The following is a 17,709-nucleotide window of genomic DNA, read 5'->3' as shown; positions in this document are numbered from 1 at the left end:
CCAGAAATGGCATATATGTGGCATTGGTGCCACAACTTTCCCCATCCCGGCCCATGGCAGACATCACCATCAGTTCGAGTCCAGACAGCCACACTCAAGCCTGGAGGATTTGGATTGGGCATTTAAGATTCCCAGAGGCGGCCGGGCGCGGTGGCTCAAGCCTGTAATCCCAGCACTTTGGGAGGCCGAGACGGGCGGATCACGAGGTCAGGAGATCGAGACCATCCTGGCTGACACGGTGAAACCCCGTCTCTACTAAAAAATACAAAAAACTAGCTGGGCGAGGTGGCGGGCGCCTGTAGTCCCAGCTACTCAGGAGGCTGAGGCAGGAGAATGGCATGAACCCGGGAGGCGGAGCTTGCAGTGAGCTGAGATCCGGCCACTGCACTCCAGCCTGGGGGACAGAGCGAGACTCCGTCTCAAAAAAAAAAAAAAAAAAAAAAAAAAGATTCCCAGAGGCAAAAAAAAAAAAAAAAAAAAAAGATTCCCAGAGGCGGGGGATAAGAGTTGGAGGGACCAGACTCTTTCCTAGGTTACTAGTTAGGCATTATACCAATAAATCATGGCCAAGACTTGGAGAGCAGTTGAAGACATTTGAATGTTAAAAGATAGGAAATTAGCATGTGAAGTGTTAAATACTTAGTTCTCTCAGTTTTATTTATACAGAAGAAACAGACCAGAAATCAGCAAACTTTGGTGTGGTTTTAGCTCTGGGAGTGGTTCTGGGAAGACCCCACAAATCTTGCAGACCTTAGTTTCAATTGAAACAAATTTGAACTAAATAATAAATACGACTGTGTAATTCTAAAGTTTTACAATGTAAATATAGACTGTATAAAATACTACACATTGCAAATTGTGTATGTATAATTTAAGAATGTAACTGAGGAAAATAAATTGATAATACTCATTAGCATAGAAGTGTTGTATAAATTTACACCTGTGGTATGAGCAAAATAAAATGTAATTGTAGAGGAATGATGCCATGCAACTTTATCTTCCACTTTGAATGAGAAAAGATACTTTCTTCTTTCCTGTTAATTTCCTACAATTTAGATTTTATATTTGAAAGGGACTCTAGAAGTCAACAAATTCAACCCTAATTGATGTGTGGGATAGTTTTTTTTCTTCATCATTTTTTTCTCTCTCAGCACCTTCTAGCCACCATGGCAACCTCATCTGAAGAAGTTTTGCTGATTGTAAAGAAAGTGCGTCAAAAGAAGCAGGATGGAGCTCTATACCTCATGGCAGAAAGAATTGCTTGGGCACCTGAAGGCAAAGATAGATTTACGATCAGCCATATGTATGCGGATATTAAATGTAAGTCAGCTATACTAAGTTCTGATGTATTTGTATGTCATAGTTGCTAGTAATTTTATAAAAAGATTATATAAATAATCTTTGTGTTTTATTTTATATCCAAAAATCAACCATGTAGAAATAATTACAAAATGGGGTATTTTACAATCTGGCCTTTTCACCTAATAATAGAACAGGTACAGGTTTATGTATAATATGTAAATCTACCTCACATATAGATCTCCACACACTAAGAGTTGCATGATACTCCACTAAATGAATATACCATCATGTATTTAACCAGCCCTCTGTGGTTGGACACTTAGGAAGTTTCCAGAATTTTTTTATTGCAGTGTTTACAGTAATATCATTTCAAGCTTGTGTGTATAGGATACATTTCTGCAAAGAATTTCCTGTTTAATAGTTGATGTGATTTTTTTGTGTGTTATTGTTGGTAGGGACAGAGTCTTGCTGTGTTGCCCGGGCCAGTCTCAAACTCCTGGCCTCAAGCAACACTCCTGCCTCATGCTCCCAAAGTTCTGGGATTATATTACAGGCATGCACCACCATGCTTGGCCAGGTTTATGCATTTAAAATGCTGATAGATGATGCCAGATTTTCCTTTGCTAAAATTGTACCAGTTAGGTAAGTTGTCTGATCTTTGTTTATGTGGCCATCTTCCGTTGAGAAGACCCAACTTTATAGTGAATGTAGATGGAAGAATTTCTTTTTATAAATTTCAGGCATGGGCTAGGCACAGTGGCTCACACCTGTAATCCCAGCACTTTGAGAGACCAAAGTGAGTGTATCATCTGAGGTCAGGAGTTTGAGACCAGCCTGGCCAACATGGTGAAACCCCATTTCTACTAAAAATACAAAAATTAACCGAGAGTGGTGCATGCGCCTGTAATCCCAGCTACTCCAGAGGCTGAGGCAGGAGAGTCACTTGAACCTGGGAGGCAGAGGTTGCCATGAGCCAAGATCACGCCATTGCACTGTAGTCTGGGCAACAGAGCAGGACTCCATCTCAAAAAAAAAAAAAAGATCTTGATTAGGAGAAACTTAAGGCAACAACTCCTTGACAATAATCGTTAATTGAATTCATTTATTTCCCTGGATATAAGATTCTTCTCCTAAATAAAATTCTGTGATAATTTCAAGCAATGTAATACCCCCCAAAACGGACAACCCTCAACTTGCAAGTGCTCAATTTATAAATTGCTTTGTATACAAACCGCTGCCTTGCGCCGAAGACTTACCTCTACTTTGCTGCAGGAAATAACCAAGATCCCTGTCTTTCTCCACTGAAATAATTTAGAATCTTAATTTTCAAAAAAGAATGCTATTTAAAATTCATCGTAGCTCAGTACTGCCTAAGCCTTATGGTCTTTTGTCCACTATCCTGGTAATAGTACCTCCTTTTAAAACTTTATTTCTGGCCGATATGGTAGTTCACGCCTGTAATCCCAGCACTTTGGGAGACCGAGGCAGGCGGATCACGAGGTCAGGAGATCAAGACCATCCTGGCTTACACGGTGAAACCCCATCTCTACTAAAAATACAAAAAAATTGTCTGAGCATGGTGGCAGGTGCCTGTAGTTCCAGCTGCTCGGGAGGCTGAGGCAGGAGAATGGCGTGAACCCGAGAGGCGGGGCTTGCAGTAAGCCAAGATCGCACCACTGCACTCACTCCAGCCTGGGTGTTGTAGTGAGACTCATTCTCAAAAAAAAAAAAAAAAAAAATATATATATATACATATATATATATATATATATATATATATATGTATGTATGTATGTATTTCTGTGAGAATGCCCTACAAATTTCTGTTAGTAGCTAATAGCCTTAGCTACTAACATTTCTATAACAGTAGACTTATAAATTAGGAGTACCAGCATCTCTCTCAAACGGGAAGCTAGCCCCATAGCTTTGTAATACACACGCACATTGTGATAATCGCAGTGTACAATAAACAGTATGCCCATCTCCAATTTCTCTACAGTTCTTCTCAGTTATTGGTGAAAGCAGTGCATACCCAAAACTAAATTTGCACCAGAACAGTTTCAAGTTGAATATTTGAAGGAATGCCCACATCTGAAAGAAGCAATTGAAATTGATTTTCACTAAGGTGAAAATCAGCAGTAGTTCTTACCATAGCTGACAAAGTTACAAAAAATTTTAAAGAATGGTACTGTGAAAACCTATGTAATATGCCCTACCTAGATACTACATTTATTGTTTTGCCATATTTGCTTTATTATTTGTGTGTGCACTTTTATTGCTTGTAATACCATTATCACACTGAAAACATTTTAATAAAAAATACCCATTGTTACATTTTCATTGGTTGTCTCAATGATATTTATAGTTGTGGTTTTTGGGTTTAAAAAAAAAAAAGGTATCCAATGTAGGTTTCTGTAGTTGTCATTTCTTTATTCCCTTTCAGGGTGTAGCCTTGTCAAATATCAAACATTCCGAATATTTCTGATTGTCTCCTCAAGGTTTTAATTTATTCCCGTATACCTGTATTTTTTTATAAACTAAAAATCAGACCTAAAGGCTTGAATATATTCAGCTTAAACATTTTGTGCAAGAATAATAACATACATAGCGATATTCACTTCCTGTTCCATCACCTCAGAAAGCATATAGTGTCAGGTTATCTCACTTTTAGTGAGGCTAAGTTTGATTACTTTATTAAAGTGGTGACACCAGATATCTTGAATATAAAATTACATATTTCCCTTGCAAAATGAATAAGCCATGGGCCGCATTTTGCAGTCTTTTGGATCATGATAGGTCATTTTTATTAATGATAATGTTGATTTGGGGCAGTTTGTTTAAAATACATTCAGAAAGCTTTAAAGAGGTCTGCCCTAGTTGAATGGAAACGAAAGCCCATTAATATCTGGAGGTAGTAGCAGTGGGTGAGAAGTGCTGCATGAAAAGAGTACCGAAGAAGGAAGCAGAGTGTTAGTGAATTTGTTGAGCATGCTCTGGTTACATGGGATCATTTAAGAATTGTGCGTTCTGCAAAAGCATCACTATTGGAATAGGGCAGTTAAAGCCCAAAGGAATCCTGAATCTTCTTGGAAAGTAACTTATTGTATGGTTATTCCCACAGTGTGAGTGTCATCATCTAACTGCCCTCATGCTTCTTTTTAGGCCAGAAAATTAGTCCAGAAGGAAAAGCTAAAATTCAGCTTCAGCTGGTCCTACATGCAGGGGACACAACTAACTTCCATTTTTCCAATGAAAGCACAGCAGTGAAAGAGCGAGATGCAGTAAAGGACCTTCTTCAGCAGCTGCTGCCCAAATTCAAGAGGAAAGCAAATAAAGAACTGGAAGAAAAGAACAGGTGGGAGGAAAAGAATAGCCTTTCGAAAGAGAGAGATACTGGGTTCTCTCTAGTCTCCTAGTAGGGTAATAGCTTGTTAGGTATCCCCAATTTTTTTGTTGTTTTGGTTTTGGTTTTGGTTTTGGTTTCTTTTGGAGACGGAGTCTCGCTCTGTCGCCCAGGCTGGAGTGCAGTGGTGCAATCTTGGCTCACTGCAACCTCCACCTCCTGGGTTCAAGCAATTAGCCTGTCTCATCCTCCCAAGTAGCTAGGACTACAGGTGTGTGCCACCACACCAAGCTAATTTTTGTAATTTTAGTAGAGATGGGGTTTCACCGCATTGGTCAGGCTGGTCTCAAACTCCTGACCTCAGGTGTGAGCCACCACGCCCGGCCATCTATCCTTGCTTCTGCTATGATACTGTAATGTAGGAAAATATGGGCTCTAGTGTCTTTACCTTGGTGTTTAGTTTTCAGCTTTAAAATCTTACTGCTTGTTTGACTTCAGGCAAGTGAGAATGGAAACCCAGAAGTTGAATTAACTGCATCACACCTAAGATCTGCTTAGGAACAGAGCGGAGATTGGAAGGTGCTGAAGTTCTTTAATTTATTTTCCCAGTTCTCTGTTACAGAGAAGATGCTAAGCCATTGGAAGTATGCTTATGAACAAGAAACCTAAAAGAATTCACACTGAAAAAGTGAGACAGTATGTAAAATAATGAGAATTTCTTTTTTCTTTTTTTTTTTTTTTTTTTTTGAGACAGAGTCTTGCTTTGTCACCCAGGCTGGAGTGCAGTGGCGTGATCTCAGCTCACTGCAACCTCCGCCTCCTGGGTTCAAGCAATTCTCCTGCCTCGGCCTCCCACGTTGCTGGTATCACAGGCACACGCCACCACTCCCGGCTAATTTTTATATTTTTAGTACAGACAGGGTTTCACCATGTTGGCCAGGCTGGTCTCAAACTCCTGACCTCAAGGGATCTGCCCGCCTCAGCCTCCCAAAGTGCTGGGATTACAGGTGTGAACCACCACACCTGGCCACAATTTCCTTATGAATTATTCCATCACCAGTATCTTTCAGGCCATCAGTGCTTATATCTGTGCATGCTTAGCACCATGAAAAATCCATTGCTGAAGGCGAGGCATAGTGGCTCATGCCTGTATTCCCAGTACTTTTTGAGGCTGAGGTGGGTGACTCACTTGAAGTCAGAAGTTCAAGACCAACCCGGCCAACATGGTGAAACTCTGCCTCTACAAAAAAAAAATTTATACACACACACACACACGCAAAACTTAGCCGGGTGTGATGGCGCGTGCCTGGAATCCAGCAACTCGGGAGGCTGAGGCAGGAGAATTGCATGAACCTGGGAGGCAAAGGCTGCAGTGAGCTGAGATCGTGCCAATGCACTCTAGCCTGGGTGGCAGAGCAAGACTCCGTCTCAAAAAAGAGAAAAAATACTTCACTCCTAGAAAATTTCAAGCATACCTCCTCTCCTGCCCATTTACTTTTGTATGTGAAAGAGAATACATTCAGCCTTCCATATCCAGGACTTCTACGTTCACAGATTCAACCGACTTTGGATCAGAAGTACTTGGGGAAAAAAAAAATACAATAATTAAACATAATACAAATAAAAATACGGTATAGCAACTATTTACATTGTATTTGATATTATAAATAATCTAGAGATTTAAGTATATGGGAGGATATGTGTAGCTTGTATGTAAATATACCATTTTATCTAAGGGACTTGAGCATTTTCAGATACCAGCGGACGACAGTACACTACAGACGTGGTGATCTTTGAATCACTGGGATACAGAGATGAATAAGATCAAACCCATGCCCTCAAAGGGTTTAATCTTTCCTTTATACCTGCCTCCATTTATTACCACATCATTTGTTCCTCCAAAAATGTGGGGTATTTTGCTCTTAATTACTGAAAAGTGAACTGAATGACCTCTGCTGCTCAAACATCGCAAAATAAAAGTAGTGTGTTTCAATGTTTTGTGTTGCCAAAATCTTTTTAAAATGTACCTAAATGGTGTTTTATTCTAGAAGTTCAGTTATATTCAGTATATTCTGCTTTACAGAATGCTGCAAGAAGATCCTGTTTTGTTTCAGCTTTATAAAGACCTTGTTGTGAGTCAAGTGATCAGTGCTGAGGAATTCTGGGCCAATCGTTTAAATGTGAATGCCACAGATAGTTCTTCCACATCCAATCATAAGCAGGATGTTGGCATTTCTGCTGCATTTCTGGTATGTGACCCTTCTAGATTTCTGAAGAAAATAAAGATTCAAACCCCAATATACGTCTTAAGACCATTATTCCTTTTGTTAAATTTAGCATTTCCTTAAAGGAAATTAATGGAAAATTGAGTATCCACGGTATTCTTCGTTATTATTGAACTATTATTATTTTTGTTTGTTTGTTTTTAAAAGACAGGGTCTCACTCTGTCACCCAGACTGGAGTGCAGTGGCACAGTGATAGTTCCCTGCATCCTCAAATTCCTGGGCTCAAGCGATCCTCCTGCTTCAGCCTTTCAAGTAGCTGGGACTAAAGGTGTGCACCACCTTGCCTGGCTAAATTTTCTTATTTTTATAGAGTTGGGGGCAGCTCTTACTGTATTTCCCAGGCTGGTCTCAAATCCCAGGCCTCAAGCATTCCTCCCTTCTCAGCCTCCCAAAGCTCTGGGATTACAAGTATGAGCTACCACACTCAGCCCTCTTCCAAACTGTTTTTAAAATATGTACAATTTTTTTAAAATTTACGTTTCTTTTTACCAGTTATGTTTTCTTGGCCTTTGGACTTGACCCTAGCATACTGGTAGTCAAATGGAATTTGAAAATGACTCTTTTAAGAGTTTGGACTAATACTTTTTTGAATATTTTCAAATTTAGGGCTTTCTGGTGCCTTTTTCAATCTTTGCCATATTTTACTTATAAAGTTAAATGTATCATGACTATATTATGGAAAGTGTAAGATTTGTAAACTATATTAGAAAAATTGGAAATACCTCATCTATGGAATTATAGAATGGAATTCAGTCAGTTGGTATTCTGGTGGAGCCAGAATAGTATTGACACATTCAACAAAATTTTGAATACTATTTGTATGTTTGGTATCTTTTGGATGTTTATTAGTGAAGCGAATTAATAAGGCATTCCGCAAAGAAGCCAGTCAGTTAATGTTAATTTAATTATTTACTAACCAAGGTTTGTAGTGGTTTTTATGACTATACAAATTTTATCTTAAAGCTCCACCACCTCTCTGCTTTCATACTTAAACATGCCTATTTGACCATATTAGACTTCCAAAGAAGCAGATTTTATAGGTCACTTAAGACCGTGAGAAACAAGTCAGGCTTCTTTGAGTCCTGCCTCTGTGCAAAAAGTGAAGGTGAGGGACTTTCTCTGTCTATGCAGTTAGTTTAGAAATTTTTTTTTCCACCTTTGTCCAGTGTCCACTGGGACCTTAGCCATCTTTCCCTGATGTTCTAACGTGTATGTGTGTATGGACTTTGTTTTAGGCTGATGTCCGGCCCCAGACCGATGGCTGTAACGGTCTAAGATATAATTTAACTTCTGATATCATTGAGTCCATATTTAGGACCTATCCAGCAGGTAAGAAGAATCAGTTCTTTCAGATGGTTAAAATATATGGATGTATTCTGTAGTATATCAATGAAAAATAAAAAGCTTCACATTCCTGATCAAGTGCAATAAATTACATAAAGTACTTTACCCAGTGCCTGACATACAGTAGATACTAGGGGCTCAGTAAATAATGTGTTGTCATCAGTTCACTGATAGGACTTTTCATCAGTGGTTCTTAAACTTTATTTAGCCTGCAACATACCTGATGAGATGGCATTCTGCAGAGACGTCAATAAATGAGTCTGTCTATACTACTAAGATCATCCTTCGTACCGTATCCAGAGTGACCTTCCTAACGCACAAATTACTTCCCATGCAGATGCCATCCTAAAAGTATAGAGTCCTTGACCCCAGCCTCAGTGATTTATTATGTGCAGACAAGGGTGAGAGCCAGTGTGTCTGTCATTCTTCTGACTAAGCAGTACTCTCTTAAGCTGTATTCTGTTCTCTCTTCCCTCTTCACCACTCTCACCCCTTTAGTCCTTAGGAATCTCTCTCTCAGGACTCAGCTCAAGCATCACCTCCTTGCCACCTTTGTGAAATCCTGGCCAGGCTCAGTGGCTCACACCTGTAATCCCAACACTTCAGGAGGCTGAGGCAAGAGGATCTCTTGAAGCAAGGAGTTCAAGACTAGCCTGAGCAACAAAACAAGACCCTCTTCTTTTTTTTTTTTTTTTTTTTTTTTTGTTGAGACAGTCTTGCTCTGTCACCCAGGCTGGAGTGCAGTGGCGCCATCTTGGCTCACTGCAACCTCCGCTTCCCAGGCTCAAGTGATTCTACTGCCTCCACCTCCCAAGTAGCTGGGACTACAGGCATGTGCCACCATGCCAAGCTAATTTTTGTATTTTTTGTAGAGGTGGGGTTTCACCCTGTTGGCCAGACTGGTCTTGAATTCCTGACCTCAAGTGATCTGCCCGCCTCAGCCTCCCAAAGTGCTGAGATTATAGGCTTGAGCCATAGTGCCTGGCTCTTTTGTTATCTTTCTGATAATAACATAATTGTGTAGTGTTTATTATGTGCCAGACACTATTTATTTTTCTATAGTAACTGATTTAATCATCATGTACACCTATGAAGTGGAAGTACTGTTATGACCCTTACTTTACAGATGAGGAAACCAAGGTACAGAAAGATTAAGTAATTTGCTCAGGGTCACACAGAAAGTGGCAGACCTAGAAATTTAAACTCAGAGCTCAGGAAAACAATGCTGTTGAACTCTATGCTTGCCTAGAGTGTAAGCCCCTGGAGTGCTGAGCTGACAGTCCAGTGGCTACTGAGCTCTTTCTTTCCCCACCAGCTAACATGGTGCCTTGGATTGAGAGTGCACATATATAAATGAGCAAACAAGCCAACTCAGCTCTGACTCCTGAGATTCTTGGTATTTCTACTAAAACTTCAAAACCTTACTCTGTTGGTGCAAATAAGGTTTTGTTAGTAATTTGTAAGATTTATAGAGGTCATGCCTTGCCTAATCTCTCAAGTTACATTTCATGTTTATAATGAGATTATAATATATAGTATGTAGAATTGAGAGCTTTATGGTCTAGATTTTGCTGATGGTTTGTATTTCCGTATCTAATTTGAGAGGTTTTAAAAATGGAAATTCAGTATATATTTTCTTGTGGGTTTTTTTTTTCCCCACAGTAAAAATGAAATATGCAGAAAATGTTCCCCACAACATGACAGAGAAGGAATTCTGGACACGTTTTTTCCAGTCCCATTATTTTCACAGGGATCGGCTGAATACAGGGTCAAAGGATCTCTTTGCAGAATGTGCCAAAATAGATGAAAAAGGTAACTGTTTATCTCTGATGGACCCTGGTATTTAACTTGTCACCCTCTAGACATTATAGGTGTTAATTTTCTGAGACAGATAAGACATGCTGAACTTTTTATTTTGTTGATTTTCTAGGCCTAAAAACAATGGTTTCATTAGGAGTGAAAAACCCACTACTAGATTTAACAGCTTTGGAAGATAAACCATTAGATGAGGTAAGAAGCAATAAAAGAAGTTTTGAGAGAAAAGAGTTTTCTTTTAGTCTTCAACGTTGTCTTAAGTGTAGACCTGTTCCACTTTTGAGAATGTCAAATAAGCAAAATACTGTTATTTGAAGTGATTTATCGGAAGAGCTCTGAAATAGTGTTGTTTGCCATTAAAATTGCCTGGAAGAAATGAAATTCCTGTGTGAGTTGCTAAAACTTTTTAAAAATAAATTTCTAGCTCCCTCATCCGCAGTTCTCTAGTAATAATAAAGGCTTAATGTGATGAGTCCAGCTTTATGCTCTAGCTAACATTTAATCTAAAGAAATGTGGATAAATTAATAAATAAGGAAGATAACAAACATTTGTTGATTGCTTACTATCTGCCAAACGTTAAGCAATCTCATGACGCTTACACCACGCCAACCCCAGTGTTTCAGCAAGTAGGCCATCATATATGACCTACCTACCTCAGCATCATGACCCCAGACCTACAGATTTATCCACTTGCAGAGAAAGAGGTGGTTCCTGTTGTGATCAAGGATAATTTTATCACTACCTCTGTCTTCTAGGCCAGAACCTGTCTTCCTCAGTTATTCCCTTTACTCTGAGTTTTCATTTTCTTGCTCTTCTTTTTTTTTTTTTTTTTTTTTTTTTTTTTTTTTGAGACAGAGTCACTCTGTTGCCCAGACTGGAGTGCAGTGGCGCAATCTCGGCTCGCTGCAACCTCCGCCTCCCAAGTTAAAGCCATTCTCCTGTCTCAGTCTCCCGAGTAGCTGGAATTACAGGCACGTGCCACCACACCCAGCTAATTTTTGTATTTTTACTAGAGATGAGGTTTTGCCATGTTGGCCAGGCTGGTCTCAAACTCCTTACCTCAGGTGATCTGCCCTCCTTGGCCTCCCAAAGTGCTGGGTGCTGGGATTGAGAGTCATGAGCCACCGCACCCGGCCAATGTATTTTCAATTTATATTTTCATCATACATTGAGTTTATCAGGACATTACCCTTTCATAATTCCAGAAGAATCTATACAAACATGGCCCTCTTTAATTATCCTGAGAAAATAAAGCTTAGCGGCACTTAGACTTACAACTTACTATGAAGGAAAAGACTTTTTTGGTGCTTTTTTTGGCTTTAAAATAAACATGATGGCATATTGTACATGTACATTTATAACTATCTTTTGTTTAGTATCAATATCTATATAAATTATCCCATAGTTTAAAACATAGACTTTAAAACCAAACTAGCTGACTTAGATTCTGATATTTTCTAACATTTCCAGGCCCAGTTTGGTTTTTTTGTTTTGTTTTGTTTTGTTTTTTGAGATGGGATCTCACTCTGTTGCTCAGGCTGGAGTGCAGTGGCATGAGCTCGACTCACTGCAACCTCCACCTCCAGGGTTCAAGCGATTCTCCTGCCTCAGGCTCCCAAGTAGCTGGGATCACAGGCACATGCCACCATGCCAGGCTAATTTTTGTATTTCTAGTACAGGCAAGGTTTCATCATGTTGGCCAGGCTGATCTCGAACTCCTGACCTCAAGTGGTCCGCCTGTCTCGGCCTCCCAAAGTGCAGGGATTACAGGTGTGAGCCACCATGCCCGGCCCAAGCCCGGTTTTTTGGGGTTTTTTTTCCCCCCGTTAGGCTAATAGTACTTGCCTTACAGGATTTCTATGAGTTAAAAGAGCCTAGTGCGTAGTAAGTAGTAGGTAATAGGCGTTACTGTTATTATCTGTATTTTTAGATTCCTGCATAGTATTCCAATGGTATGGGTATATCAACATTTATATAACCAATCCTTTTACTACAAATGTTGGTTGATGCAGTTTTTCCTTTGGTGTTCCTTCTTCCCTTATCAATCTTCTGATAGTAGTAACTGTCATAGGCTATGATTTCCAGCCTCCTGAATGCATTCTCTCTATTCCATTGCTTTACTAGATATGGGGAACAGGGGAGGGAGTAAAAATAAAAATAAAAAAATTATTGTTACATAATGATGAATCCCGGGTAACTATAGTCTGTCTTTGACTGCAGAGCTCTAACTGCCTACTTGACATCTCCACTCAGTTATTTCAAAGACATCTCAACTTCACATGTAAAATGGAACCTTTGATTCCCATCCTCATAAACCTATCTCCATGGGTATTCTCTCTCTCAGTAAGAAGCATTGCAGTTTGCTTAAACCAAAAACAGGCTTACTCTGTCACCCAGGCTGGAGTACAATGGCACAATCATGGCTCACTGCAACCTTGACCTCTTGGACTTAAGCAGTCTGCCTCAGTCTCCTGAGTAGCTAGGACTGTAGCACAGGCTACTACACCTGGCTAATTTTTTTATTTTTTGTAGAGACAGGGTCTTGCTGTGTTGCCCAGGCTGGTCTCAAACTCCTAGGCTCAAGCTGTTTTTCCACCTCAGCCTGTTAAAGTGCTGAGATTACAGGCGTGAGCCATTGCAGCCAGCCATGTTTTCCTCCTGTTATATCCAGCATTCAGTGTATCAGCAAGCCTTATACAATACACCTCTCATCTGTGGGATCTACACAGACGCTTACACCCTTTTGTGTTTATGGTATCATCATGTTTGGCCTGTTTGCTTGCCTTAGCCTCCTAACTGACCTTTATTTTTGCTGTCTTGTCTTTTATAGTTTATTCTCCTCTAGCAGTAATAATTATAATATAGGCCAAGCGCAGTGGCTTGTGCCTATAATCCCAGCACTTTGGGAGGCTGAGGCGGGTGGATCACCTGAGGTCAGGAGTTCAAGACCAGCCTGGCCAATATAGTGAAACCCCATCTCCACTAAAAATACAAAAATTAGCCAGGCCTGGTGGCGCATGCCTGTAATCCCAGCTACCCAGGAGGCCGAGGCAGGAGACTCGCTGGAACTGGGGAGGCAGAGGCTGCAATGAGCCAAGATTGCACCACTGCACTCCTGCCTGAGCAACAGAGCAAGACTCCGTCTCAAAAAAAAGAGAAAGGATTATAATATAAATCAGATCCTAATAATCCCCTATATGAAATTCTTCATTATCTTCTCATTGAACTTAGAATAAAATCAAAATTCCTACAAGACTGCTTGATTTGGCTCCTGCATTCTTCTCAGATGGGGCACTTCCACTCATTCATGCCTTAGACATAATAACCTTTCAGTTCCATGCCACGCTTTTTCTACCTCAGGGCTTATGCACTTAACTGTTCTTCTAGCTGCTTGTCCCCTAACCAGCTTCTGCCTATCTTTAGATATCTGTTGTAATGTCATTTCCTGCTGGGTGGGATGGCTCATGCCTTTAATCCTAGCACTTTGGGAGACTGAGGTGAGAGGATCATTTGAGTCCATTGTGAGACCCCATCTCTAAACTTTTTTTTTTTTTTTTTTTTTAATTTAAAAATTAGCTGGGCATAGTGGTATATACTTCTAGTCCCAGCTACCTGGGAGGCTGAGGCAGGAGGATCACTTGATCCCAGGAGGTCAAGGCTGCAGTGAACTGTGATTGGGCCACTGTGCTCCAGCCTGGACAACAGAGTGAGAACCTGTCTCAAAAAAAAATAAAAATTTTAAAATTAAAAATAAAAAAGTTGCTTCATCAGAAAGGCTTTCTCTAACCACCCGCAAATTCAGTCACTTCATCATGTTACCCTCTATTTTCTTCAATAACATTTTCCACTTTCAAAAAAAAGTTGTGTTTACCTTGTTTTACTTGATAATTCCATTCACTCTCCTGTCAGAGTGTAATCTTGATGAAGCTGACTTTGTTCTGTTTATTGGCCTGTTCCCAGCACATGTCATGTAGTAATAATCACTTAGTAATTATTTGATACATGGATGAACAGCATATGGATCTTTTTTTTTTTTTTTTGAGATGGAGTCGCGCCCTGTTGCCCAGACGGGAGTGCAGTGGCGTGATCTCGGCTCACTGCAATCTCCGCCTCCTGAGTTAAAGCAATTCTTCTCCCTCAGCTTCCTGAGTAGCTGGGATCACAGGCACACACCACAGCCAGCTAATTTTTGTATTTTGAGTACAGACAGGGTTTCACCATGTTGACCAAGACTGGTCTTGAACTCCCGACCTCAGGTGACCCACCCACCTCAGCCTCGCAAAGTGCTGGGATTACGGGCGTGAGCCACCATGCCCAGCACATGTGAGTCTTTTTTTTTTTTTTTTTTTTTTTTTTTTTGAGACAGAGTCTGGCTCTGCCGCCCAGGCTGGAGTGCAGTGGCCGGATCTCAGCTCACTGCAAGCTCCGCCTCCTGGGTTTACGCCATTCTCCTGCCTCAGCCTCCCGAGTAGCTGGGACTACAGGCGCCCGCCACCTCGCCCGGCTAGTTTTTTGTATTTTTTAGTAGAGACGGGGTTTCACCCTGTTAGCCAGCATGGTCTCGATCTCCTGACCTCGTGATCCACCCGTCTCGGCCTCCCAAAGTGCTGGGATTACAGGCTTGAGCCACCGCGCCCGGCCGCACATGTGAGTCTTATGATCTTTTACCTTTTTAGCCTCACCAATTCCTGGACCATCATTATTTCTCAGTATATTGAACCATATACAGTCTCATGTCACAATATGTGCTACGTTGCTTCTTTGCTTTTGTTTTGTTTTATTTTTAAATAGAGACAGGGTCTCACTATGTTGCCAGGCTGTACTTGAACTCTTCGGCTCAACAGTTCTTCTACCTCAACCTCCCAAATAATCGGGACCACAGTGCCTCTTTCTTTGTTTAAGCAGTTTCCTCTCCCTGAAATGTTATTGTCTCCTAGATCTACTTGGCAAGCACCAGTTTATCTTATGGTTTTCTCTGTAGCTTTTTCAAACCCTCTTCTCCAGTAGGATTGATTAGTAATTCTCTCCAGCCCAGCTTCCCACTAACTAGTATTTAAGCTTCTATGGCATGGGGTCTTAATCAATTTTGTATCTACATGGTCTAGCAAGTAGCATGCACTCAGTACATGTTTTAAAACATAATCTCATTTTATTATCTTTTATCCTACTTTATAGAACTTGGAAAAGTTTATTTTGCCTAGATTAATGTTAGAAAAAGAATTTGACTCTATCTTTCTGAATCCATAGTCTGTTTTTCCCACTATATTCTATTCTTTTTATTTGCTTTTTTTTGTTTGTTTTTTTGTTTTGTTTTGTTTTTCTGAGACAGAGTCTCACTCTGTCACCCAGGCTAGAGTGCAGTGGTGCAATCTCAGCTCACTGCCACCTCTGCCTCCTGGGTTCAAGTGATTCTCCTGCCTCACTCAGCCTCCCAAGCAGCTGGGATTATAGGTGTGTGCCACCACACCTGGCTAATTTTTGTATTTTTGGTAGAGATGAGGTTTCACCATGTTGGCCGGGCTAGTTTTGAACTCCTGACCTCAGGTGACTCGCCCACCTTGGCCTCCCAAAGTGCTGGGATTACAGGCATCCTGGCCTCTATCACTTCTATTTAATGTTTTGATAACTAGATCCAAATTGTTCTTTAAAAGAGAAATACAGACCAGGCACAGTGGCTCACACCTGTAATCCCAGCACTTTGGGAGGCCGAGGTGGGCAGATCATTTGAGGTCAGGAGTTCAAAACCAACCTGACCAGCATGGTGAAACCCCATCTCTACTAAAAATACAAAATATTAGCTGGCTGTGGTGGCAGGCATCTGTAATCCCAGCTTCTTAGGAGGCTGAGGCAGGAGAATCACTTGAACCCAGGAGGCAAAGGTTGCCCTCCAGCCTGAGCAACAGAGCGGGACTCAAAAAAAAAAGAGAAAAATTCAGTTTAAGATGTATTTTGTAATGCTATAACAAGTTAGTGCTATTTGTTAATCTTCTGTGTGTATAATGTCACTTGTTTTTAAATGTTTGCTCGTAAATATTTAGTAATGTTCGTGAAAAATAATAAAGTCCCATCATCCAGCAAATTTTTTCAGCTAAGCATGTCTTAAGAAAAGCAGAACCTTGGCCGGGCGCGGTGGCTCAAGCCTGTAATCCCAGCACTTTGGGAGGCCGAGACGGGCGGATCACAAGGTCAGGAGTTCGAGACCATCCTGGCTAACACGGTGAAACCCCGTCTCTACTAAAAAATACAAAAAACTAGCCGGGCGAGGTGGCGGGCGCCTGTAGTCCCGGCTACTCGGGAGGCTGAGGCAGGAGAATGGCGTAAAAACCCGGGAGGCAGAGCTTGCAGTGAGCTGAGATCCGGCCACTGCACTCCAGCCTGGGCGACACAGCGAGACTCCGTCTCAAAAAAAAAAAAAAAAAAAGAAAAGCAGAACCTTTTTAAAAAATGTTTAATCTACTAAATTATTTCTCACAGGGCTATGGCATTTCCTCTGTGCCATCTGCTTCCAATTCTAAATCCATAAAAGAGAATAGTAATGCTGCCATCATCAAGAGATTTAACCATCACAGTGCCATGGTCCTGGCAGCTGGACTCAGAAAACAGTTAAGTATAAATGCAGAGGTGCAGTAACTGGGCTTTTCAAGATATCCAGATGGAGTTGTGGTGTTTTGGTTGTGGTTTTTAACGTTAACTTTTTTTTTTTCCCCTTTGTTTTAAGAGAAGCACAAAATGAACAAAATAGTGAGCCCAGCAGCATGGATGGAAATTCCGGAGATGCAGACTGCTTTCAGCCAGCAGTCAAAAGGGTATGGGCAAAAAAAATATGAACCATTTGGGTCTCAGGTTTCTCCAAATACTTTATGTAACTGCAAGAACTATATATGCTTATTTCCTATGACTCAGTTCTTCTGACCAAGATGTTAAGTATTTAGCTTAAAGTGTATAGCATTACAAAGAGTATTTCCCCAGCTTTGGCTTGCCAGCCAACTTTCCATTGACTGTAGCCTGTTAGCCATTTTTATTGTTTTTTGTTTGTTTGTTTATTTTCCCCACATGTACACATACATACAGATTGTTCTTATATGTGATTTTTGTTCTCTGGGAATAAAATCTTCGTTTAACAGAGGCAATGTGACAGAAAAGCCAAAGTTTCATGTATATGATTTTTAAAAGAAAGTGAATTAGCCCTGTAAACCTAGCATTTCAGAGCTGAAGGTGTCTTCTCATTAAATATTGATGAAATCATTTGAGGTTGTGGAGAAGGATGGACAGAATTAGCTTCTTGTGTATTCTTCTCCTGCAACGTTGCCAAGCTATTTTGTACCTCCCTTCCTAATTAGGATAAAGCTTTCTTAGAGAGCAGTCAGGCAATGTGTATTAAACATTTAAAGCTTTATATCCTTAGTTCTACTTGTGGACATTTAGTTCTTAAGAAAGGCATACTAAGATTTAGATAGAAATATTCGTTACAATATCACAATAAAGACAGTAGCAAGGATTCTGTTCTCTGTAGTGCATTTATACAATAGAGATTGATGCAACTATTAATTATTTTGAAAGCATTAATGATATATTGCATCAAAGAGTTCACAGAACAGATTGTACAGTACAGTTTTAT

At 40.5% G+C, this 17,709-nt stretch overlaps 1 protein-coding gene across 5 annotated transcripts in view; it reads left to right on the top strand.

The window, feature by feature from the left end:
• LOC105486976 (general transcription factor IIH subunit 1) overlaps nt 1–17,709 on the top strand; it is a 51,513-nt gene that overhangs the window by 10,225 nt on the left and 23,579 nt on the right. For 4 of the 5 annotated variants that reach the window (XM_011750188.3, XM_011750189.3, XM_011750190.3 and 1 more), the window contains exons 2-9: nt 1,152–1,320; nt 4,465–4,657; nt 6,729–6,894; nt 8,167–8,260; nt 9,938–10,087; nt 10,206–10,285; nt 16,566–16,693; nt 16,810–16,897. In XM_011750188.3, the coding sequence (XP_011748490.1) occupies nt 1,167–1,320; nt 4,465–4,657; nt 6,729–6,894; nt 8,167–8,260; nt 9,938–10,087; nt 10,206–10,285; nt 16,566–16,693; nt 16,810–16,897 (1,053 nt within the window). In that variant the 5' untranslated portion in view covers nt 1,152–1,166. Of the gene's footprint in view, nt 1–1,151; nt 1,321–4,464; nt 4,658–5,153; nt 5,225–6,728; nt 6,895–8,166; nt 8,261–9,937; nt 10,088–10,205; nt 10,286–16,565; nt 16,694–16,809; nt 16,898–17,709 lie in introns of those variants that run through there. The other variant, XM_024794488.2, reaches the window with a different exon arrangement.

The sequence above is a fragment of the Macaca nemestrina genome, chromosome 12 (genome assembly GCF_043159975.1).
Source record: "Macaca nemestrina isolate mMacNem1 chromosome 12, mMacNem.hap1, whole genome shotgun sequence".
Classification (NCBI taxonomy): Eukaryota; Metazoa; Chordata; class Mammalia; order Primates; family Cercopithecidae; genus Macaca; species Macaca nemestrina.
Note: the sequence above shows the minus strand (reverse complement) of the source record. Positions and strands in the feature narration are given on the sequence as shown.